The 25690-nt window shown below is 48.5% G+C and overlaps 1 protein-coding gene and 1 pseudogene across 2 annotated transcripts; both read left to right on the top strand.

The window, feature by feature from the left end:
* Positions 1-3925: 3925 nt before the first annotated feature.
* LOC307115378 (phosphofurin acidic cluster sorting protein 2-like) lies at positions 3926-7534 on the top strand (the record flags this gene model as incomplete). The annotated part of the gene is made up of 1 exon (XM_079798597.1): positions 3926-7534. Exon 1 carries the CDS (start codon positions 4052-4054, stop codon positions 7532-7534), a length of 3483 nt encoding a protein of 1160 aa, XP_079654723.1. The 5' UTR covers positions 3926-4051.
* A 437-nt stretch (positions 7535-7971) lies between these two features.
* Positions 7972-25208, top strand: LOC307115377 (olfactory receptor 1A1-like; annotated as a pseudogene). The gene is made up of 2 exons: positions 7972-8104; positions 24286-25208. The product of its transcript is annotated as an olfactory receptor 1A1-like (transcript).
* Positions 25209-25690: the final 482 nt, after the last annotated feature.

Raw genomic sequence — 25690 nt, 5'->3', positions numbered from 1 at the left:
GGCCTTTCAGTCAGCCAGCTCTCCTGTGGTTCTGGATGATGTCCATTTTGACTTTTAGTTGTATTTTTGAAATTGTTGTGCGAGACTGCAGATTAGGTGTTTACCTATGCTGCCATCTTGGTTTCTCCCTCTAAAGTGAAGCTCTTTATCTGAACTTTAATTCTGAATGATAGCTTTGCTGGGTAGAGTAATCTTGGTGGTAGGTTATTGCTATTCATCACTTTGCATATTTCTTGTTACTCCCTTCTGGCCTGCATAGTTTCTGTTGAGAAATCAGCTGACAGTCATATGGGTACTCCCTTATAGGTAACTAACTGTTTTTCTCTTGCTGCTTTTAAGATTCTCTCTTTGTCTTTTGCCCTTGGCATTTTAATTATGATTAAAATGTCTTGGTGTGGTCCTCTTTAGATTCCTCTTGTTTGGGGTTCTCTGCACTTCTTGGACTTGTAAGTCTATTTCGTTCACCAGGCGGGGGAAGTTTTCTGTCATTATTTTTTCAAATAATTTTCAATAGCTTGCTCTCTCTCTTCTTCTGGCACCCTCATAATTCGGATGTTGGTATGGTTAAAGTTGTCCCAGAGGCTCCTTACACTCTCTTCATATTTTTGGATGTTTCTTTCATTTTGCTTTTCCAGTTGGGTGTATTTTGCTTCTTTGTATTTCAAATTTTTGACTTGATTCTTGGGTTCCTCTATCTGCTGTTGGATCTCTGTATATTATTCTTTATTTCAGTCAGTGTATACTTGATTTCTGATTGGTCCTTTTCCATATCCTTTAGGATCTCACTAAATTTCTCAGAGGTTTCTAGAAGATTCTTGAGTAATCTTATAACTGTGGTTTTGAATTCTATATCCAGTATTTTGCTTTCATCCATTTCTTTAATTTGTGACTTGTTTCTTTGTCTCCGCATTTTGGCTGCTTGCCTGTGTTTGTTTCTATGTAATGGGTAGCTGCTAAGTCTCCTTGAGTTGATAGAGTGGTTTTGTGTCTTATTGTCCTATAGGGCCCAGTGGTTCAGCCTCCCGAGTGACCCAAGGTGGACACTCTTGGTGCACCCCTTTATGCGCTGTTTGCACAGTCTTATTATAGTTAACCCTTGATTGCTGTTGTTATCACTGGGGGAATTGACCTCCAGGCTAATTGGCTGTGATGACCAGCTGTGTCTACACTGGAAGATCTGTTGCACAGGAGACACCCTTATGGGGCAGGACTTGCTCGTTGGGGCTTTGGTGCTCACTGAGTCTGCTGCTTGAGTGTGTCTCTTATGGATGTGAAGAGTTGTAATCCAGTATGGTCTCACTCTGACCACTGAGTATACTAGCTCTTATATCTCCAAGGAGGTACAAGGTCAGTCATTGTCTGGGGCCTCCCAGCAGGAGCTACAGAGACATCTGCAGATTCTTCCTCTTTGTATGGGGTTTGGATATGCCCAGAAGAGGCCCAGCTATGACGCAAGGCCTCTGCTGCTGCCAAATTGTGGGTCTTCTTTTGGAATCTCTGACCCAGCTGCAGTTTATTTTAGGCAAAAGGACAGGCCATTCATATGCAAAAACGGATGCACAAAGCTTGGATGGGGTTGTAAATTGGGTGGGGAGGGTCTCTGAGAATCACCAGGACAAAGCAAATGGCCATGGCTGCCCTGAACCAGAAAAGTCCCAGGTTCTCTGGGTTCTGACCACGTGCCCCCCTCCCCGCCACCCCCCCCCCCCCGCCCCGCCGTGGTGCATGTACAATGAACGGTGCGAGCACCTCTAAGAGTAAGCCATCCTTGAGTTCCTGTCCTGATGCCAGACAGTTCAGTTTCACCCTGTATGTGCCTGGGTCTCCCAGAGTCTCGCCCTGAACTGGAGTTCAGAGCAAGCGGGAGCTTTTATCTCCAGGTTTAAAGAGCAGCACATCCAGGTAACAGCACTTTCCAAGCCTCTGCACCTCTTACTGGTCTCAATGTGTATTCTTCACCTCTTCTAGTTGTGGAATTTCCACTCAGCCAGCTTTTCCATGGTTCTGGGTGGTAGTTTTTCTGCCATTTTGTTGTGGTTTTGATGTGTTTGTGAGAGGCAGCAAGTATAGCTGATTACCTATGCCGCCATCTTAATTTCTTTTTTAAGGAGAGTTTATTGGTGCTCCTCCTTAGAGTTTTCTAATTTCCAAAACAAGATATGTGTCCTATTCATTCAATCAGTTTAATTTTAAGGTCGGCATTTTTCTAGTTTTTTTTTTCCCCCCTGGGAAATATTAACTTAGGCATGCAAAGACAACTATATATTGGTCACTTTATAGTTGATATTTTCTAGATAAGTCTTCCCATTTCTGTAAGGCACTTGCAAGTCAAGGCTCCCTATCAGTGATATTAATGAGGGCTGGAGTCTGGGAGTTCCCAGCTGTGGAGGCAACTTCCCATGTTAACCAGAGATGTGTTTGCTGCTGTTGTTTTTATTGTTGTTTGGTGTCTGCAGTGTCTCAGCATATTTTCTAGGGTGTGATGTAGGGGGTTGAAGTGTGTTGCTTTATAGGTTGAGCTACACGATGCTCACTCCTCTAGAGTCTCATTCAACCTTCTTATGTGCCTCGGTTTCTCTCCCTGCTGTGTAAAACAAACGGAAGGGCTACCAGTGCAGGTGGACCAAACCTGATTAGTGCTCCGCCTGAAGAGCCAGGTAGTTTAGTTACAGTTGTGTGGGAATTTCCCTCTGGGGCTCCTGCATGTGGTGAGGAATGACCTCTGACACATCTGCAAATATCCTCAGTTGCCTAAGAACACCTGAGATTCGTGCAGCAAGGAGAATGTGCTGCTTCAAGATCTTCTGAGCTGAAGAAGATAAGCTCTCATTTATACAGACAAGGTTTTCCCCCCACACTCTCAAAGGGCAATTCCAATAGAAAAGCCAGAACCAGGCCCATTTTTCCTTCTGTCTCTCCTTAGCCTGGAATCTGTAAACCATTAACTTTAGTTCCACCAAGAGTATTCAAAAATACATCTCAAATAAAGTCAGCAGCACAAGCAAGGGAAGATCCTGGGTCCAACAGATAATTCACACAAGTTCACCCGACGGGCAGGGAACTGGTGGGTCAATGGGCCTTTTGCTGCATCCCAGCACCAGGTGTAGGTCTGCAGGGTGGCGCTGGGCGAGCTTTTCTGACATCCTGCTGTATTGTGCCAAGTAAATGTCAATGTAAGAAGCAGTCAAAACTGTGAACAATTATTGAGATTTTATCTGAGCCAAACTGTCAATTGCCTTTAAGCAAAATTTCAATGGATTGAAATAATGCTCTGGAGAATGGCAGTTTTCACCTTATTTTAGATATTACAGTCAAAAGTGGAGATGTATGTGGGTTGCATGAAATCCATTGTTCATAGATTGCATAAAAAGTAACATGATAGATACATACTTCTTTCCCATAGGTGGATATAGGAGAGAACAGCCAATAATGAACTCAATAAAAATGATGGTATTTGTGGTATCCGCAGAGCACAGAGTGTCCACAACAAGGAAAATTCCTTTGACATTCTAAAGCTATGTTCTTGTAGATTCCAAAAGACAATGGGCAGGTTCAAGGAAGTTGAAGATTGGCCTTTTTTTAGAGAAGATTTCAGCCTAGGACATGGCCACCCACTATAAACTGCTTTGAGTTAAAAAGTTTTAACTTTAGGACATCCTTTGTGACAACTTTAGGTCTCTGAGTTTCCCTGACCTAATCACAGGTTAGCGAGTGGCCACTTTTTATGTTTCCACACTCGATCACTTATGCCCCACCTCCTTGTCACCAATCATATCCCTCCTCTGTCCCACCACAGGAGGACAAACCATCAACCCTGAGTAGGAAAAGGACCGGTAAGGTGCCAGCAGCTGCAGCTTCCTCACGAACTCTGGGCCTAGCCAGCACATCCACTGTGCTCAAAACACAGGTACCCCAGAAGCTGTTCGCCACCTGGGTGGTGGACTACTCCAGTCCCACCTGCGTTCCCAGGTCGTGCAGTCTCACTTTAAAGAAGCTAGTGATATTCAAGAAGCTGGCAAAGGACCTCAAGTTTGTGGTGATTTCCCTGAAGATGCAGGACTGCAAGGGCATCCTTAGGTCCCAAGAGATTGTGCTGCCCCCCAGTAGACCAGTGCAGACCGACCTGGCGCTGACCTTCTCCCTGCAGTACTCCCACTTCCTCAAGGGAGAAGGCAAGAAACTACAGGTCATGCTGGAGCAGAGGAAGCTCTATAAGAACAGGACCGTCCTGGGCTACAAGACACTGGCCACGGGCGCCATCCACATGGCTGAGGTCATGCAGCGAAACCCCAAGTGTGGCCAGATGCTGAGCCTCTACAGCAGTGTCAAGGAGTCCTCCACCAAGGTGGCCGAAATCTGGATCTCCTCCCTGTGCAGTCAGCCCATCGAACCCGAGGACAGTGCCAGGCAGGCCAGCCCGAAGGCCAAGTGTGCAGGTAACTACACCGAGGGGCAGGATGAGAGCTCCTTTTCTGAGCGGGAAACCAGTTGCAGTAGAAAGCACAGACAGGACCTGCACAAGGATGACTTTGAGAAGGAGAAGCCAAGGAAGCAGCAGCGATCAATACGAGGCAACTTGAAGCGAAAAGTCCTGGCACTGTTTCACAGGTCCAAAGTGTCAGAGAGGCGCCGTCGGTCTGACATGATGGGGAATCCCAAGAAAAATGACCCATACATGGAGGATGATGAGAGCATCCACAGCGTCCCCAGGCCCATGCTCAGGCCATACTTCGAAGGCCTGTCAGTCTCCAGCTTGCAGACGGAGATGTGGGGCAGCCACAGTGACAGGACCCAAACGGGGCCTCTGAGTCTGGCCCACATGCCAGAGAAGGCATGGGCCCTGGGCGCCAAGCAGCCATGTGACACTGAAAATGCATTTGTGGCCTGCAGCACACCCACCAGCAAGGTGGACAAGATCCAGATGACCTGCCTGTCCAGGCCGCCCATCGACCACGAGGACAGCTCCAGGCAATCCAGTCCCAAGGCTGAGTCCTCGGATATCTACTATGAGTGCAAGTGTGAGGACTTCTTCTCACAGCTGGAGGCCAGCTCCAATGATGCCCACAGGCAGGACCAGGAGGTGGATGAATTCAATGAGGGGAATGACCATGTCAGAGGAAGGACCATGACCGGGCAACAGACCTACCATGAGAAAGTCCTGTTATGGCTGCACACAGTCCAAGTGTCGGAAGAGGTCCTGGACCCTGAGCAGGACCCTGGCGAGCATGTCCTGGAGGTGGAGGAAGACCTGAACCTCCTGTATGACATGCTGGAGAACCCCAGTGACAGTGGCCCCGACATTGAGGATGATGACAGCGTCCTCAGCACCCCCACACCTAAGCTCAGGCCATACTTCGAAAGCCTGTCTTGCGTCCCAGACATGAGGGACAATCACAGCGTCCTCAGCAGCCCCAATCCCAAACTGAGGCCATGCATGGAGGGCCTGTCAGACTCCTGTTTGCAGATGGAGATGTGGGGCCTCCACAGCACCAGGATCCGAAAGGAGCCTCTGAGTCTGGCCCACCTGCCTGGGAAGACGTGTGCCCCGGGAGGCAAGCAGCCAAGCCACAGTGACTCCAAATTTGTGGCCTACAGCACACCCACCACTAAGGTGGACAAGATCCAGATGGCCTCCCCGTCCAGCCAGCAAATCGATCATGAGGCCAGTGCCAGGCAGGCCAGCACCACGGCCCTGACCTCGCCTAACGACTCTGCCGGCCCGTCTGAGAGCTTCTTCTTTCAGCAGGCGGCCAGCTGCAGTGCCGCCCACAGGCAGTCCCAGGAGAATAAGTATGAGGAAGGGAACCTGATAGTAAGAAGAAGGTGCATGACCTGGCAACAGAATTACCACCAGAAAGCTGTGGCATCTATTCTCAAGGCCAAAGTGTCGGAGGAGGTCATGTCCTCAGAACAGGCCCTGGTGAGGCATGTCCCCAAAGTGGAGAAGGCCCTGGTCTGTCGTCGGTATGACATTGTGGAGAGTTCCAGCGAGAGTAGCCTAGACATGGAGGACGATATCAGCGTCCCCAGCACCCCAAAGCCCAAGCTCAGGCGATACTTTGACAGCATGTCAAGTCTTAGTGGCTCTGACTCAAAGGCTCACAGAATTCGCTCCCCTAGGAAGCAGCTGGAGGACAGTCGGGAGGCAGAGTCCTCTGCCCGGGGTTGGTTCACCAGGAAGCTGCCATCCATAGTGCGCTTCACCAAATCTCTAGTCATCCCCTCCAGCAGGTCCAAGAGGAAGCAGGCTGGCCACCGAGGCTGTAACACATCCCTGAATGAGTGGTTCAACAGATGGGACAACGAGGACCCAGAACCACAGAGCCAGCGGCAGATCCCTAGGAAGCCTGTGTGTGACCAGCTAAACAACATCCTCATTTCCCACGACAAGCTGCCTGAGAACATCATGCTGGTCAACACCTCAGACTGGCAGGGCCAGTTACTTTCGGACATCCTGCAGGGGCACACGCTGCCCATGGTGTGCACTTGCTCCACAGATGACGTCCAGGAGGCCTTCAGCATCATCATCTCCTGGATGCAGAGATACTGCACGTGCACTTCCCAGGCCCTGACACCTGTGAAGATCGCGGTGGCAGGAGCACAGCCCTACTTCAGCGCTGTGCTGGGGGTCTTCGTGGAGCAGCTGTCCCACCAGCCACCCCAATGGCTGGACTACATGCGCTTCCTGGTCATCCCGCTGGGTTCCCACCCCTTGGCCAGCTACCTGGGCTCCATGGATTGCCGCTACGACAACTTCTTCCAGGACCTGTACTGGTGGGACCTGTTCAACAACCTGGATTCTCTGAACACCTTGCAGGACACACAGGACGTTGTGTCGAGAATCACAGAGTATGTCGTGGGGGCCAATTGTGTCTACCTGCTGCCCATCGCAGAGGCCATGCTCATGTCTAAGCAACAGCGCCCTGACAAGAAGTCCTCCAAGAAGCTCATTCCCTTTGTGGGGGCAGTGATGGTTGGAAGAGTGGAACCATCTTCAGCCATGTCAGGAGACTCAGATGATGCGCCCCCCTCATCCAACACCCTTTTCCCCCCGTCAATGAGTGGGGGCCTGTCCTCCCCCAGCCAGAGTGTCCATGCAGAGATGATGGAGCTGCAAGTGGATTACTGGACGGCAGCCCAGCCAATAGACAAGAAGAGACTTGCGGAGAAGAAGGATCTGCCTACCGCCAAGAACACACTCAAGTGCTTCTTCCAGTCTGTCCAGGTCAGCAGGCTGCCCAGCAGTGATGAGGCCACAGCAACACCCGCCATGTCCATGACAGTGGTCACCAAGGAGAAGAACAAGAAGGCGCCCAAGAAAACCAAGGATGAGGATGTTGAGTCCAAAAGCCAGTGCATCAAGGGCATCAGTCGCCTGGTTTGCAAGGCCAAGCACCAGCAGAACATGCTGCCCGTCACCATTGATGATGTGCAGTGGAACGACGTGACATTCCTCCAGCTGGCAGCCCAGTGGTCGTCCCACGTCAAGCACTTCCCCATCTGCATCTTCGGACACTCCCATTCCACCTTCTAGCCCTGCCCCTTCCCCTGCCCCTCACCCTGCCTTGGCCAAGCCCAGAAGAACCCAGCTGCTTTTCTGTGAACAGTTCAGTTTACTACAGACACAGATCCTGGAAACCCAAAAAGAAACCGTTTTGGGTTTGAATGCACTCACAGCCTGGAACTTAAGGGGGTTGCCCCTCACTGGGAGCTCCTCACTGGAGGGCAGTGTTGAGCTGGAGAATCATGGGCGATGTGTTTTGGCCTCAGGATGCCCAATATTCCCAGCGAGAAGCTTCCGGCCTTGAAGACCTGCCCTTCCTGGAAGCCAGGACTCTGCTTCCCTGGGAGCCAGCTCCAGCCTGTATCTAGCCTCAGAGCTGGGTGGCAAGTGGTCAAAGGCTGGCCCCAGCACCACATACTCGAGGTTCCCAATGAACTTCAGCCTCACAGGGAGAGAAAAAGACCTGTATGGTGCACATCTCCGTGGCACACTGGCGAGACAAAGTGGTCGAATTCCTGAGCAGTGAACCCATCTTCATTCCTGTCTGGTACTACAGAACATTGCTACCACCCAACAGCTGTGGGACCAATTACTTACCAGGTGAGCCCCTCCCCCTTCAGAGCACATGGTCACCAGGCCACATGTTGGCTGTTTGCCTTCAGGTCACTGCACTGTCTGAGTGTTTGTTCCTCTGAACCCTCGGTGAACCCCGGAGCCAGCTCATAGGGCTATTGTAGGGACTGGCTGGGTCCTCCTGGTAAGTTTTCATGGGTGCCTAGACAGTGGAGAGGTCTGCTGGAGGGGCTGTGATTGAGCCAATTGGTCATTTTCTCTTCCTCTTGAGGAAGCCTCTGCCAAATTTGTAATTCTCTTTGGGGCCTTGGGCTAACCTCTTTTCTCATTTCATAAAGAGATTGGAGATCCCATTAGGGGTCCCTGTCCCAGTTGAATCCAGATCAGAGATGCTAGGGGTGAGCAGTGGGGTCCCAGGGTGACCCAGCTCTCTGAGATGGGGCTGGTTTGGGCTCATTCATTCAGCAAATATATTAGAAGCCCAGCCATGTGCAGACACATCTCTAGGCACTTAGCATAATTCATCCCACAGAGCAGACCCCAAGTCTGCACTCCAGAGTTTCCTTCCAGTCGGGAGCGATTCTGTCACACTAGGCTGCACAGGCTCGTAGTGCCCACAGGACTGCCGATGTGACGTCCTCCTGGACTCCTCTCCCTATGGCTGCATCTTCCCGTATTGTGAAGAGGAAGGTGAACCTCTGTTCCAGCAGAAAAGGTTAGTCCGTTTTGGGTCAGAGCCAGGAGGGGAGTATGGGGACTGTGATTTCAAGGTGCTGGCAGAACCCTGGATCCCTCTCATGGTGGGATTTCTGCAAGAGGTTAGAGGTCTGAGGGTTTCTACTAGAAATAAGGACACGAGTCAGAGAGCTGTGCATGTGAATATGGGTGGTGTGGGCAAGTAGTGGGAGCTCAGTGAGAGAGTCAGCCCCTCAGAAAATTCATACCCTTCCGCTCCTAATCCCAGCCCTGCTTGCACCCATATCCTGGGACCTTGCTCACCAATCTGGTATAACCTCCTTAGTGGCAGCTTGGCAGGTGTACCCCACCCTGTGGGAGTTGAATTTTAGTGGGAGGCCAAGAACCACACAGGACAGGTAGTGAATTAGGCAGCATGTAGAAGCAGGAGCCAAAGTATGAGGTGATAGGAAGGCCCTGGGGTTCGTTTGTTCGCTCATTGGTCAGTATTCCTGAAACTCGTACTCTGTGCCAATGGGTGACATGAACAGGGTGGACACCAGCCCTCTCAGTCCTAATGGGAGGGATCAGGGACACTGAAAGAGCATATCAGGTTCCCTTGAAGAAGGGGACAGGTGGTTCCCTCATTGATCCAGAGCTGTCAGTTAGGAGTGCTTTCTGCCAGCCCCTCCTGAGTGACCAGGCGCGTCTCTGCCCGGACTTCCAGGTTGAAGGTGGACAAGCAGTAGGTCTGGCTTCTGGATGGGCAGGAGCAGGAGGCAAAGGACCTCTGGGAGGGCCATGTGGAAGGAACGTGCACACCTCAGACTCTGCTGCCCACCTCTCTCTCTCCCCAGGGCCATCTCCTGCATCCTGGGCATCTGGCTGGACCAGTACCTCCAGAATTTCTCAGTCTGATGATGCTGTTGGCCTCCGTAGACCCAACTTTCCAGTCCCTGACCTGCCGAACCAGGCCCAGTGGCTCTATTCAAGGCGGAGCACCTGAGCCCACTGAGGCCTAGAAAGGAGGAGGCGGCGGCCTCCGGGGGTGGTGTGGGTGAGTGTGCCTTTGGAAGGCACACAAAAGGCAGTGAGGGTGGTAACATGTCCTGTTCTTGGATCTGCAGAACCAGCTCCTGAGGAACATCAGGGAAACCCTCCAGAGGCAACGCCACCCTAGTAACCTTTCCAGAGCCAGAGCCGGATCCAGGCCCAGCTTTCACTGAACTTCAAGAGTCAGAAGAACCACCTGCAGCATCTCACCCAACTCCTGCGAGGCCAGATCCTGGGCCACAGCACGTGTCAGCTGCCATGGCAGAGAGAGCACCCCCCACCCCCATTTAGATGTAGTGTTAAATGTTTTTTGTTGATGTTACATATCTTTATAATTTTATTGTATTTTTTATGATATTTATTAACATAGAATGTATTGTAGAAAACATTTAATGAAATACTCACAAATATAACCTTAATTTAGATTCTATAAAATTTAACCCTATTAACCCTCAGAGCTTGGAGCAAGTCTGTTTTTCTGGACCCTGACCCATTCAGGGAGAACTGTCCTCACCTTCTCCACTTGCCCTTCCTGTAGCCAGGACTCTGCTTCCCAGGGAGCTGGCTCCCCCTGTGCCCAGACTCAGAGCTGGGTGGCCAGAGGCCAGGGAATGTCCTCCCATTGGGGCATCCTGAGCCCAACATGGAGGCCAGTAGGCTCAGCCCTGGGCCTCCAGGTTGACCCCAACACCACTCTCTCAGGCTTCCAAATAAACTTGACCCTCACAGGGCTGAGAATGTATAGTGCAGGCTGCTCAGGAACAGTAACTTGATGAACTGATCAAATACTTGGTGCCCAGCTTCCTGGGTAGCGTCCCCACATTCGTCCCCACTCACCCTTCTGTTTTAATACAAAACATTTGCTACTACCCAACGTGGGTGGGACCAACCATGTACCATGTGAGCCCTGCCCCTCCACAGCACAGTGGTCACTCAGCCACCTGCTTGCTGTTAGTCTTCAAGTCACTGAATCTCTCTGAGTGTTTGGTTCTCTAACCATGGGGAGAACCTAGGCCCAGCCTCATAGGGTTATTGTAGGGACTCGGAAAGAGGGCTTCCTCCTGGGAAAAAGCCCTCTGGGTGCCTGGACACTGCAGAGGTATGCTGGAGGGGCTGTGGTTGTTCTAATTGGCCATTTTGTCTTCTTCTTAACAAAATTTCTGCCTTATTTGTGATTCTCCTCAGGCCTTAGGTTAAGCTATTTTCTTTTGTGATAAAGAGAGTGGAGATTCCATTAGGGGTCCCTGTCCTGGGTGAAGCCAGATTAGAAATCCCAGGGGTGAGCAGGGGGACCCCAGGCTCACCCAGCTATCTGAGATGGGTCTCATTTGGGCTCATTCATTCAGCAAATGCCCTGGCCCCAGGACTGCACTCCAGCGCTTCCTTCTAGTCAGGAGTGATTCAGTCACACCAGGCTGAACAGGCAGGTAGCGTCCACAGGACAGTCATGTGACTTCTTCCTCAAAGTATCGCCGCATCTTCTCATATTTTGAAGTAGAATGTGGATCTCTGGACCAGCAGAAAAAGTGATTGGGCTTTGGATCAGAGACTTAAGGGGAGTATGGGGACTGTGACTTGGAGAAGGTGGCAACACCTTGAATCCCACATATGTTGGGATTTCTGTAAGATGGCAGAGGTTTGAAGGCTTCTGCTAGAAAAAAGGGAGGGAGTCAAAGAGAGCTATGCATGCGGATTTGGGAAGTGTTGGGGAGTGGGGAGGGGTGTGGCTGGACCACACAGAGAAGAGCTCCCAGAGGCTGGGGTTAGGCAGGAGCACAGAGCTGCTCAGGTGAGTGCCCTTGGCCTGCAGACTGGAGGACTTCCTGGGGGTGGGGGCTTGAACTGAGACTTCAGTGATGGAGATGGGAGGTTCCCTTCCTTGGAAGGCACACAAAAGGCACTCATGGTTTAACATGTTCTCTTCCAGGATCTACAGAAGCAGCTCCAGAGCAAGATCAAGAAACACCTAAAGAGGATACGCCAACTGTGGTGCCCTCTCCAGAGCCAGAGCATGCTCAAGGCACAGGTGTAACTGAACTTCCAGATGTGGAACCACCTGCAGCTTGTGAGCAACTCACCTCAGCTCCTGGGAGGCCTGCGGTCCCAGGCATTATGCCACAGTGTGTGTCAGCTGCCATGGCAGATGGGGCTCCCACAACCCCTTTATATACAGTTTGAAAATATTTGTGTTTATTTTGTATACGGTTACAATGTTACTGTATTTTTCTCATACTATTTAGTAACCTACAGTCTATTTTAAAGAAATGTAATGAAATACTCTTCAATATAAATTTAATTTAGATTCTATAAAATTTAACTCTATCAATCTTCATTGCCTTGAGCAAGTCTTTCTTCTGGGCCTCCATGGTATTACTATGAGTCATAGGTTGGGAATAAATAGTGTCTCAGGAGCCATCTGCTCTATGAATAGGACGTTCTTGAGGTCCAGGACAATGGGACTTTGGGTGAAACTGACCGAAGAGTGTCAGGGCAGGGACCCTTTATGTTAGGGCTGCCTTTGGGAACCCACATTTCCTTTGACTTCATCTCCCACCAGCACATAAATGAAGCATGGTCTTTAGCACCCCCTGTCTTCCACATTGCAGAATGCTGTAGAGTTTAACCTGCAGCAAAAAGTTCCTGAACACTGACTGCCACCTGCACCTGGAGAGAAACTCCACCCTGCTTCACACACACTGAACAGCATTCTGAGCATCTCTTCTGTTGGCCCATAGCACTGAAGAGGGGCAGGGAATGTCCTAGGGCCCAAGGTCCACACTCATCTCCTCCACATGCACCGCTTCCAAATCTCCTTTGGGGTCAGAGCTTCTCTCCACCATCAGCCCCTGAGCTCTGGTTCAGCTGGGCTTTTTCCTGATGCTCTTCTGTCTCACCAGAGCCCAGTGGCCATTCTTTCTCACTCCTCACAGCTGAACAAGGTTGTGGATGCTTCCTGGCTTCTCCATTTTCACCAGTCCTCTTTGTGCTCCAAGCCACCCTGGAGAGAAGGCACTAACACCCTTCTAGGCACCTTGCCCTGGAAGAAGCTGCAATGTCTCAGGACTAATGGGAATAAGCTTTGGACCAGGCACAGTCCATGCCCTCAAGATAAACACCTCTCTGGGCTGACACGGGTATTAAGGAAATTCTAGTGGGATATGAGGAGTCCTACGGTTGACCTGGTTCCAAAATCATTGAGAACACGAGTCTCTCTGGGGATCACAAACAAGCCTCTTTAGGATGGGTTTCCAAAAGCAAACCAGAAGATGAGTAAGTATCTGACTACTCACTTTATCCTGATTTTTCCTGTGCCATGGGAAATGAGGAAATAATTATGAGATTAAACAAAGGCTGGATTAAAGAGGCCATGGGTCATTTTACATTTAGGATTGCTGGTAACAGTAGATGGGAGCGACCAGAATTTGAAGAAATACATTTTAACAAAAAAATGGTTTTAGAGTAAGTCCTGTGTGCTGGAACTGCTAAGTACTAGGGACCAGTGGTGCTAACGTCTTTTCCATCACCATTCTCGTTGGAATACAGATATATGAGGACAATTATGTCATGCGGTTCCCAAAGCACAAATGGGCTTAGAGTGACAGGAAGAGGACATTTCTTTATGGAGAAGTATTGTGTGTCCACTTCCAAAGAGAGTACCTAAAGAGAACTTGCCATTTCTAGTCTGTGGAGATATAGGATTTTTAGCAGGCAAGCCAGGCATTGAGAGACATTTCAGGCAGAGGGAAGAATTAGAAAAACGGAATTGAGTCAGGAAACAATAAGGGATGTGGTGGTTGGGGTTGCAAGTACTGGGATCATCAGGAGCTTGGTTCCCAGGACAGGAACAGGGATGTCTGACCAGAGAACAAGTCAGACATCAACTCTGGGAGCCCTGGCATGATGGTTCCTAGCCCTGGCATGATGGTCCTGGTGCAGGAGGAGAGACGGGAAGCAGATGTTCCTGAGTTTGAGAGCAGGTGGAATGAGAAGGGAAAGGGAATGGGCAATAGTAAGGGGAGAGTGAGGTGTAGGCGGGGAGAAGTCAGACATGCCCTAAATGATGACAAGCTGCAGAGTACGGTGAGGTCAGGATGTCCCTGAAGTGGAGGGAGGTGATGGTCTCAGCACTGAGGTGCTAATGAAACAGTGAGGTAGGAGGTGGAGGCGGCAACCTCATGGACAAGTACTGAGTTTCCTGCAGGTTGGACAGAAGAAGATTTTGGAGAATGTTGCCAAATTTGTCCCTAAAGAATGTGGCCTGATTGAGGCGTTAGTAGGAGACTGGCAGGAGGTAGGAGTGACCCACCGGGATGAAGGGGTCTCAAGGAGCGGGGCTCCTTAAGCAACAGAAGCATGTCGGGAAGTGGCCCTGTGCATACACGTGAGTGCTGACTGGCCTGCTGGCACCACGGAGACACCCCCACCTGTGGGGAGAGCCAGCGCTGCTCAGGTAGCCCCTGTGTCCTGTTTGTTTCTGAAATCCTCAGCTCTGTGCAGCCGTTATGACCTTGAAAAGTCCAACGGTAATGACATGACCCTTCCGATGACAGATAAAGGGACCGGTCATTTAGGATGCTCAGCATGAGCTCTCCACTCTTCCTCAGTGCCCTCTCCTCCCTGCTTCCTTTTAGTCCTGTCTGCTCAGTGGGAACCCCGAGGTTGTCTGGAATCCAGGCCTAGCTTTACTCCTCACACTTGGAGCACCATCACCAAGTGGTTTCCCCAGGGCCCCAGCTCCTGGCTTTTAACAAACCATTGTGAGGATCAGCTCAGCTAACAGGGTGACTCTTTCACCTCCAGAGGGACAGCCACACAGTCTTAAATGCACACTTAGAGGACACAGCTCAGGAGCCTAGGACACAGGAGTAGGGTTCCAGGTCTCTCAGCACAGCTGAGTGTCTCATTCCCAGTGCCCACGTGTCCCCAATGACCTCCACGGAGGCCCTGCTTCACTTATGCCCTCTCCCCTCTGTCCTCAGCGTCATGCTGGGGCAGAATCTGGCAGGCACGAGGCGCCATGTTGATACCTGGGCTCCTGCTCACTCACTGCAGTCCCCGGATTCTCAGATGCAGACCTGCTCACCCCTGGGACCTGGCATGTTGGCTGTACTAGGGAGCAGGGGCAGCTGTGGACAAAAGGCCCTGCTGAGAGAGAGGGTCACTTACGCTGGAGGCCAGAGAGAGGGTACCTGCTGGCACCTTCCTGGGTAAATGCCCCTGCAAATCCCACAATGAGACTCGCCCAGAAGTGGCAGTTTTGACGGCATATGTAGGCAAAGAAAAGCAGCAAAGAGGCCATATCTGGGAGAGGAGACACTTTATTGATCCTGGGCATCTCTGGAGGCCTCGGGGTGACCTGAGCTGACTGGTTTTCCAAAAGGGTGCCGCTCCGTGTCTCTAATTGTGGCCGTCCATGGCTGTGCCCCCACCAAGGACAGACACTCAGAACACTGAACATGTCTTCACTCTTGTCCCTTTCCTCAAATATGGGACTGATCATTTTCTCAGAACAGCCCCACATCTAGGCTTAAGGTGACAGGGTGATGGGTCCAGTTCCTCTGGGCCATGAAAGTGGCGATCAGGGCAGTTGACAGTGAGCAGAATTTTAGGTTCCAATAAGGAGGAATAGGGGCCAAGTCAGAACAGCCTCATTTCTCTGTGAACAGAGCAGGCGCTGAGCTGAGGGTGGGTGGGCGAGACGATGGTAACTGTCACAGAGTTCAGGTTATGGGACAGTTGTTGAGCCTGGAGGTGAAGCCCCTTCAATCACACAGGTTTTTCTTCCCATAAGTACTAAGATGCCTGCTGTGCCCCTGCAAGACCTTGGGGGTTGCACCAGTGAAAAAACTGACCTGCAGGTTCCTATCTCAGAAGACACACTTGTAGGGGGTATAGACCTCGCACAGTCACACACCTCTAACCAGAGATGTGCAAGCAGCCAGCCTGGTGCTGCTGAGATCTCCTGCCGGTCACTGTCCTCAGGTCTCCCAGGATTCAGAGTCTGTTCCATGATTTTATGAGTGGACCACTTGCTGCCCAAAGATCCCTATCACCAAGATGGGGGTACAGGATTGACAGCTGTCTCTAATACATCACATGTAAGGTCAAAGACACTTTACAGAGAAAGATCTTTATACATGGCTGCAGGGAGAGAGGTAGGGATAGAGGTGCACACACGGTGGGACACATGATTGTACATGTCTGTGTCACAAGTGACAGCTGCCAGGTAGTGGATCATCTTATTTTTGTTACTTAGAGGGAATTTATATTAGCTTCCAAATTAAATCTAAGAAAAGAAATCGAATGGATATTCCTTAGAGAAATCCTTGAAGTTCATGAAGCTCCTTCTGAAGAAGGCGAACTTGTCAAAGTTGAAAGTGGGTCAAGGTCATTGTCATGAGCTGCAAGTGCACTGCCCTCCAGTGGACGAGTGAGACATGGCACACGTGTTGTGGGGCTCATGGTTCTGTCAGCAATAGAAGCAGACACCAACTGAGCCTTTGTCTGGGCTTGCCTTTAGACCAAAATAAAATCGATTAGAGTCAATATTTTGGGGTGCCTTCTAGTAGAAGTCATTGTCCTGTCATTTCACACTAGGAAGACACAGGCTTTGTCCCAGGTCTGGCATTTCAGGGAGTCTGCACTGCCTACTGAGTCAGGCCCTGGGTTCCAAGAGAGAAAAGGCAGACAAGGTCCCAGCCCTTGGACTCCAGGACGGGGCAGGGAAGTTTGGGGATAATAGGCCTACATCACAGTGCCATATGTCTGGTTGAAAAAATTAGTACAACAACCAAAGCATGTTGATGGAAGCCTTCTGATTAAACAACATACAGTTTAGAAGATTAGAATATTACTCTCAACCTATTTGTAACCCATTGTGCAGGCAGGAGAGAGATGGGCCCTGACAGGCACAATGACTTATCCAGGATCCAGAAGAGGTAAGAATGAGGGCTTGAGTCTGAGCCCAGGTCTGTCTCCTCAAATCTGGGACCTTGGCTGCAACCAGAAGTTCTAAGGTGCTGGGGAGAGGAGTGTACTGGTGCCACTGTGTACAGATCAGGTGTTTCATGGGGAAGAATGTCTGCAGACAGTGCCCACAGGGCTATTTGCATAGCTGTCATGAGATGAGGGGACTCAGGCAAGACAATCCCAGGTACTGAGGTCACTTTCCAATAGAACTTGGACACCCCATAACCAGGCACCCACCTCTAGCCCCACAGGCAGCTCACTTGCCAAGAGGCATTTGCCATTGAAAGATGTTCTCTTGCTGTGTTCCCAGTGATTGGTGCTCTTGCTTCCAGAGACCGCGCAGTGAGAGGTTTTCCAGATGGTGCAGACATTGGTTCAAGCCTTGTCCCCGATGTTGCTGGCCATTTTCTAGAATATGGCCTCAGGTAACACAAGGTGGCCGGGGTCAAACCAGTCCCAGCTAGGCCACCTCTGTGAGCCATCCCTGTGCAGCCCACATACCCCCGGGACAGAAAGACATTGCTGGGTCTTAGATAACCTAGCAGTCCTGTCATGGTCACACCACAGGACAGGGCAGGCAGATGGAAATCAGCTTCCAGTGGGGTCCCTTATCTGTGCCAATGGGAAATCCTAGTCCTCAGGGTGTCACGCCTTTTCCTCTCCAGGGGAAGTCTGGACGGATCATACTGTGCACACTGTGTGTGTGTGTGTGTGTGTGTGTGTGTGTGTGTGTGTGTGTGTGTGTTTCTTTTACCCATGATGCTAAGGAGAAGTATTTGGCCTCTGTGTCGCTGAAAACCTATCCTCAGCACTGTCACACTCAGAACATAAATACTTTCCAGGAAAAAAAGATTTCCTTGGCTCAGCACAACCTGGGAACTTTGGTTAATTCCAGTGAACTCAGGGCTCTCATTCTGTCTCTATCATTCATGCTGATGCTTCTCCTGACTCCTCTCCCTGTAGGCCTATGGTCCTTTCAACTCTCAACTCAGTCTTTCAGCAGAAATCACCTCTTCCATGATGACACTGCAGAACATGAAGATCCTGTGCTCAGAACCTTCTCTTCTCTGTTTCCCTGTGTGTTTAGTTCTCATATTGATTATACCAACCACTTCTTATCTGGTGCAGCTTTTTCTTACATATATTAATTCTCTTTTTAATCAACTTATGATCATCCTTGCACCAGATTGTCATTCAAATGTTGACTTACTCATCAGTCATCTTATATTGTCAAAATATCTAAGTTTGTATTAAACAAACGGTTGCATATTTCTATTATCAAAAAAGTGTAGTTCAATTTACATCAACTGTCCTAATTTTTAGTATGCAAGGAATCCAGTCCATACTAAAAATTCCCCACAGTATAACCACAAACTTATTTTCTAGGCTGATTTCCCACTTGTGCGTGTTTTCTCCATTATTCCTTGTTAAGTTTTGTTTTTACTTCACATTTTTCATTTGTTTATTGGCTGTACCCTTTTCTTCTCCTGACTTGTCTGTTCTAACCTTTTGCCCATTATTTCCTACTGTATTTTTTGTCACCTTCTTTTAAAAAATGTATTTTATTAATTTTTCACAGAGAGAAAGGGAGAGGGATACAGAGTTAGAAACATTGATGAGAAACAATCAGCTGCCTCCTGCACACTCTCCACTGGGTATGTGCTCGCAACCAAGGTACATGTCCTTGACCAGAATCAAACCTGGGACACTTGAGTCCGCAGGCTAACGCTCTATCCACTGAGCCAAACCGGTTAGGGCTTTGGTCCCCTTCTTATCAGTGTGTGAGACTCATATGTGTTCTGAATACTAGTGCTTCGTTGATTATATGTATAGCAGACACCTCTTTCCAGGCCAAGACTAATCTTTCCTCTTTCTTTATATTGTCTTTTTTATATAAACTAGAGGCCCAGTGCACGAATTCGTGCACGGGGGGGCAGCGGGGAGTGTGTCCCTCAGCCTGGCCTGCACCCTCTCCAATCTGGGACCCCTCATGGGATAACCAGCAGTTGGACATCCCTCTCACAATTCAGAACTGCTGGCTTCTAACCGCTCACCTGCCTGCCTGATTGCCCCAACTGCTTCTGCCTATCAGCCTGATTGTCCCTAACTGCTCCCCTGCTGGCTTGATTTCCCCTAACTACCTCTGTCTCGGCCCACACCTGGTACCCAGGATTCCCTCCTCCAGCTGACCACAGGCACCCAGGATCCGGGCTTCCCTCCCTCTGGTCAACCATAGGTGCCCAGGCTGGCTGCAGCCTTAGGGGATGGTGGACAGGGGGCTTCGCCTGTGTTGCAGCTGCAAGTGCTGGTATCCAGGACTGCAGGGTGGGCGGCTTCTCTGTCTCCCAGGCCACAGCCAGCCACAGGTGCTGGTGCCCGGGACTGCAGGGTGGGTGGCTTCTCCATCTACCAGGCTGTAGACAGCTGCAGGTGCTGGCACCTGGACCGCAGGGTGGGCGGCTTCTCTGTCTCCCAGGCCACAGCCAGCCGTAGTTACTGGTGCCCAGGACAGCAGGGTGGGTGGCTTCTCTGTCTCCCAGGCCACAGCCAGCCGCAGGTACTGGTGCCCAGGACTGCAGGGTGGGCGGCTTCTCTGTCTCCCAGGCCACAGCCAGCCGCAGGTGCTCGTGCCCAGGACCGCAGGGTGGGCGGCTTCTCCATCTCCCGGGCTGCAGCCAGACTCAGGTACTGGGGCCCGGTTTCTCCATCTCCCCCAGGACGTGGGGCGGGTGGACATGGGGTGGGCAGCTTCTACAGCTGGCTGTAGCCTGGGATCATAGAGCAAGCGGCTTCTTCGTCTCCCAGATCGCATCCACCCTCAGGTACTGGCACCCGGTTTCTTGTCTCCCCCAGGACGTGGGGAGGGCGGCTTCTCCAGCTGGCTGCGGCTTGGGATCACGGGACAGGTGGCTTCTTCATCTCCCAGGTCGCAGCCAGCCTCAGGCTCTGAGGCCCGGTTTCTCAGTCTTCCCCAGGAGGTGGGGCAGGCGGACCTGAGGTTTCTGCTGCTGGCTGCAGCTTGGGATCACAGGGCAGGCGGCTTCTTCAACTCCCAGGCTTCAGCCAGCCTCAGGCACTGGCACCTGGTTTCTTGTCTCCCCCAGGACGTGGGGTGAACCGCTTCTCCAGCTGGCTGAGGCCTGAGATCACGGGGCAGGCAGCTTCTTGGTCTCCGTGGCTGCAGCCAGCCTCAGATGCTGGGCCCGGTTTCTCCGTCTCCCCAGGACATGGGGCGGGCGTACCTGAGGCTTCTGAGGCTGGCTGCAGCCTGGGATCATGGGACTGGCAGCTTCTTCGTCTCCCGGCCGCACCCAGCCTCAGGCGCAGGGCCCGGTTTCTCAGTCTTCCCAGGACGTGGGACAGGTGGATGTGAGGCAGGCGGACCTAAGGCTTCTGAGGCTGACTGAGGCCTGGGATCATGGGGCAGGTGGCTTCTTGGTCTCCGTGGCTGCAGCCAGCCTCAGGCGCTGGGGCCCAGTTTCTCTGTCTCCCCAGGACGTTGGGCAGGCGGACCTGAGGCTTCTGAGGCTGGCTGCAGCCTGGCATCATGGGGCAGGCGGCTTCTTGGTCTCTGTGGCTGCAGCCAGCCTCAGGCGCGCTGGCGCCTGACTTCTCCAACTCCCAGAGACCTGGAGGGGCTGGGGGCGGGGCTGCCGCCATGTTTTCAGTTTAATTGCATACTCACTCAGATTGGATGGTGGGCGTGGCTGGGGCGTGGCTGGTGGGCGTGGTTTGTGAGTGTAGCGGAGTGATGATTTGCATATTACTCTATTATTAGATAGATGTTTTCAATTTCATTTAAAGTAGTCAATGTGTAAGAATTTTTTCTTACATTTTGTGTGTTTTGTGCTGGTTTAAGAAATTACATTTCTTGTATCATAAACATATTGTCCTCTAAAATTATTTCAGTGTAATTGAGATATAATTGACATATAACACTGTATAAGTGTAAGCGAAACAATGTCTTGATTTGATATGCTTACCTGTTCCCCTACATTTTTTGAAGGTTTGCTTTTCGCAATTGATCTTTTAAGGGTTATTTTTCATATATAGGTATCCTATTTTTCCAGCACTCTTTACTTCATGGTCAGTCCCTCCATTCCTTGCCCATTTCTAAACCAAGCCATGTGATATGCCCTCTGCTAATAAATGCTTGATCTGGGTCTGACTCTATCATCTGTTAATAGGTCTAATTTTCATTCCTGACATCAGCACTATTCCACTGTTTGAATTTCCATAGCAAATCATCTTGAATCCTAATGGGACCATTACTCCCTCCTTATTCTAACGTGTCTTAGCTCTTTATGGCTCCTCATTCTTCTGCATGCGAAATTTTATGTTTAAAAGAAACCGGTAATATTTTGATTGAGATTGCATCCAATTCATAGATTAATTGCAAGAGAACTGACAATTTTACCTCATTGAGTCTTGCCATGAACATTGCTTATCTCTTCATTTTTAAGGTATTCTTTTATTTATATTTTTGTCCTTAAGTAAAATTTTGTAATTTTTGAAACCAGTTGGACCTCTTTTGTTAGAATGATTTCTAAATTCCTTAGTATTTTCTATTGCTGTTGTGAGGATTCTTTATAAAAATTGTATTTTCCAATTTATTATTATTTAAGTATATGAACAGTGTTGATTGTTTCTAATATTGGTCTCTATGAAACAAACTTGCTGATATTTCTAGAGATTCCCTTGGGAATTCTCTTTTTTCCCCCCATTCAATTCTTCTACCCTACTCCCTACCAAGCTCCCCCCTACACACAAACATCTGTCAGCCTGCTCTCTATCTATGAGTCTGTTATTATTTTGCTTGTTAGTTTATTTTGTTCATTAGATTCCACATATGAGTGAAATCATATGATACTTGTCTTTCTTGGGAATTATTGACTTATATAGAGATTATCTTGGGTTTTCTTTGTGGACAATCATATTTTCTGTGAATTTTGTTCTTTTGTACTTTGCTTTCTAATTCTAACATAGCCAAAAAAAAAAAAAATCTAGTGTTACTTTACAAATAGGGCAGGACTTGCATGTTTTACACAGAGAACTCAAATTAGCTCACTACTTCATGTAGATCTGTGGGCACATATCCTGTACCAAAGAGAAATTACAAGCCAGACCCCTGCCTTTAGGGCCTTGCTAATAGTTGGGAACCTCAAGGGGCCATAACAGAATCTGTTCTGGCTTGCTGAGCATTCCTTTTGTTTCTCATACCTACATATTCACATTTCTTTCTTTCAGATTTGGTTATATGTATATTTCATTATTTTTAAAATTTATTTATAATTTCTATGTACTTTACTTGGAATGGGCTCTGTCCACATCAGCTTACTTTGCCATATTGCCAAGAATCACAGCCCTAAAATCTTATACTTCCACACCAAAGGAATTACAATGCTCTCTGAGCCCTTTAGCTTTATTGAACCCTCTCAACCTTAAGATATTATGATTCTGTACAAAGATAAGAAAAGGAATTCCAGGAAATAATTCCAAATTCTTTTAGGTTCGGAGATAGACAATCTGGAAATTTTAGGTTCATTATATTTGGGGAAAATATACTTAGATCTATATCCCCTGTGCCTAGCACATAACTCACACATGTTGAGAATAATGTTTTAATTAATTGTTGAGTAGAGTTCTTTTTGGAAAAAATAGTGAATTATTCAGGATACCCTGGGGAGAGGATATTAAATAGTACAATATAAGATAACAAATGCTAAAGTTAATAAATAGATCTCAAACTGTATAATTGTTTAAACAGAATGAAAGGGTATGTCCCTCCTATGCAACAGTCCCAGTGGGTATCTTTGGTGGTGGGTGGCTCTGGTATGTGGAGAACTAGAGACACAAACTCATTTCACCATGTGACTCCACCATCCCATTCAGCCCCTTGGCCATTTTATCTAGCATGCACGAGGGGAAAACAAGTATGGAGGAAGCCCAGAAATGGAACACATGGATGAACTGGCAGTTGAAAACTCAGTCATATGGCCACACCTCAGTGCAAGGGAGCTAGGGAAATCTAGTCTACTTGTGCATCCCGGAAGAAGAGAAAAACATGGGTTTGGATAAGCAGCTAGTAGGCTCTGCCATAGTTAGTATGCCTCAGAGTACAAGTGGATCAAAGAGGAGGGGATCTATAGCCAATAAGCTAAGGAAACATTACAGTATTTCAGGTAGAAAATGATGATTATCTAAGCTAAAGCTCTGAGACAGTGGCTAGAAAAGTTAAATTATGTGACAATGCTTTTAAATAATCAATAAGATTAGATGTAAAAGTGAAGGATAAACTGGGTGTGTGTGCTTGTGAGCATCCCACATGTGGGGAACCAAAGAAATAAACCCTGAATTAACTCTAGAAATATTAAGTGCAAACTTGTTGGTTCATAAAATGAACAATGTTTCACAATGAACTCTCTGCGGGTGATTAAAACACACACACACACACACACACACACACACACACACACACACACACACACACAATATGGTTCCATGCCTGAACAACAGCCTGCAAACTACAGGTTGGATGTGCAAAGTAGAGAGTTTAGGCAGACATGATGGCAGAATGACTGAATGTAAAAATATGGGAGAGAGACATCAAAGAAACAAATACAGATCTGAGAGTTTACTGTGCTGTCCATGAAGTGACTGTAGAATTGGATGAGTCACCACAAGAAATAAAAAAGAAAAGAAAAGAAAAGAGAAGACCAAAGAGAAAAGCTTTGCAATGATCTATATTAGAGAGTTTTACAAAAAGGAGGTGGTAAAAGTCTTATTTGAAAATGGGAATATTGGGGAGGAAATTCACTAGGCTTGTTTTTCCTAGATCATAACTCTGTGGTCCTTGTGATTTATAATCTGTCAGTGTCAGTGCAAATACCTTTTACTCGTTGGGCCTGGGATCACTACGACGTTGGTCACTGGAATAATTCCTAATTTCCAGACTGGTCCTTGTACTAACACACCTTTTGCACTGGTGTATTTAGCCAAAGACTCCAAAATGCTGTCATTTCCATATCATATTTAATAAAATTTCCATGTGATTCTGGCTTCTCCATTAAGTTGGAAGGTCCCTGAGAGCATAGATTATGTCTTACAGGTTGAATAAATATATTAAAAGATTGCATTTTCACAGATTTTTTTTAGTTTTTCCGTAAACCTAACAAAGTATCTAGTTCATGCAATATGAGAATCAAGTACTTGTTAATTGATTAAGTACTATATGGTTGGGTAGTGGCACTGAGATGGGGGAGGTTGGGCAATTCTGATTCAAAAGTTGCTCACTTCTTGGAGATGAGTGTCCAGGCCTGTCAATTAGTCCCAATGAGCAACAAGGATATTTTCCCAAAATGCTGGCTTTCTATGAATTTAGTAAACTCAGTTGCAGAGGTGACTTATCAATGAGACAAAACTGGTGGATACGGAAGATCATTATACAAAGTAACTTCACTAATAATTCTGGATTTCTCTCCCCAATCTTAATAAAAGAATAATGAGGTAAGATAATCAATCCTCTACCCTGGATTTTATCCTCCTGGGAGTTAGCATCAGCAGGAACAGGAAGATTTCTTCTTCATCTTCTTCCTGCTCATTTACCCCATCACACTGATCGGAAACCTGCTCATCATTTTGGCCATTTGCTCTGACATTCGCCTTCACCACCCCATGTATTTTTTCCTTGCTAACCTCTCCTTTGTTGACATCTCCTTCTCTTCTGTAACCATCCCGAAGATGCTAGCCAACCATCTCTTGAGCACCGAAACCATCTCCATTGGAGGATGCCTGGCACAGATGTATTTCATGATTGCTTTGGCTAACACAGATAGCTATATCCTGGCTGCAATGGCATATGATCGTGCTGTGGCCATCAGCTGGCCACTTCATTACACAATGATTATGAGCCCACACACTTGTGTCCTGCTAGTTGTTGGTTTTTGGGTGGTTGGAAACACTAATACCACCCCCTGCCACCCCCATAATCTGCTCACAGCTCGCCTGTCCTTCTGTGGCAACCAGGAAGTGGCCAACTTCTCCTAACTTACTAAAGCTGACTTGCTCTGACATCCACTTTAATGTGAAGATGATGTACCTCGGGGTTGGTGTTTTCTCGGTGCCATTGCTATGTATCATCATCTCCTATGTTCGTGTCTTTTCCACAGTCTTACTAGTACTTGTTCCACCCACCAAGGGTGTGCGCAAAGCCTTCTCCAACTGTGGTTCCCACCTCACAGTTGTTTCTTTGTATTATGGGATAGTCATGGGCAAGTATTTCCACCCTCTGACTAGCTACAGTCTAAAGGATGCTGTAGTAACTGTGATGTACATGGCAGTGACTCCAATGTTAAACCCTTTCATCTACAGTCTGAGAAATCGGGACATGAAGGCTGCCCTGGGGAATTTCATCAGCAAGAGAATATCCGTGTAACCAATGTTACATGAGGTCCTATTGGAGACTGTAGTCACCAATTAAAATGCACTTGGCAACCCATCCCCAATGTCCTCACTCTTCAAGAAGCCACCGTTGCTCTTTCCAGCTGAAAATTATTCTTCTCCAATATTTGTAACAATTTATGATTCATTTCATTGACATTGTCACTTTGAACACACTGTTGTCCTTTGGCACAGTTGCAGCACAGGAATATGGGTTCAGGTCCAGCTACTGTCTTGTCTCTCAGAGTAAAGTGGAAAAGGCATGAAGCTCAGCTTCCACATCCACATTTAGTAACATCTGCCTGCCACTCTCACAGGATGCGAGTATAGTGATCATTCTTTATTTGAAGGATATAAACCATTAATCAAATGGCCAATTTTTATTGCGCTATTATGTTTAACCATCTCCGCTCGGCTTACCACCTTCTGAGAGCGGGTCTTAACACATCACTCTACCTTTCATAATCTTGGTCATAG

Source organism: Cnephaeus nilssonii (assembly GCF_951640355.1).
Source record: "Cnephaeus nilssonii genome assembly, chromosome: 19".
Lineage (NCBI taxonomy): Eukaryota > Metazoa > Chordata > Mammalia > Chiroptera > Vespertilionidae > Cnephaeus > Cnephaeus nilssonii.
The sequence above is the reverse complement of the archived record's forward strand: the minus strand, read 5'-3'. Positions and strand labels throughout refer to the sequence as shown.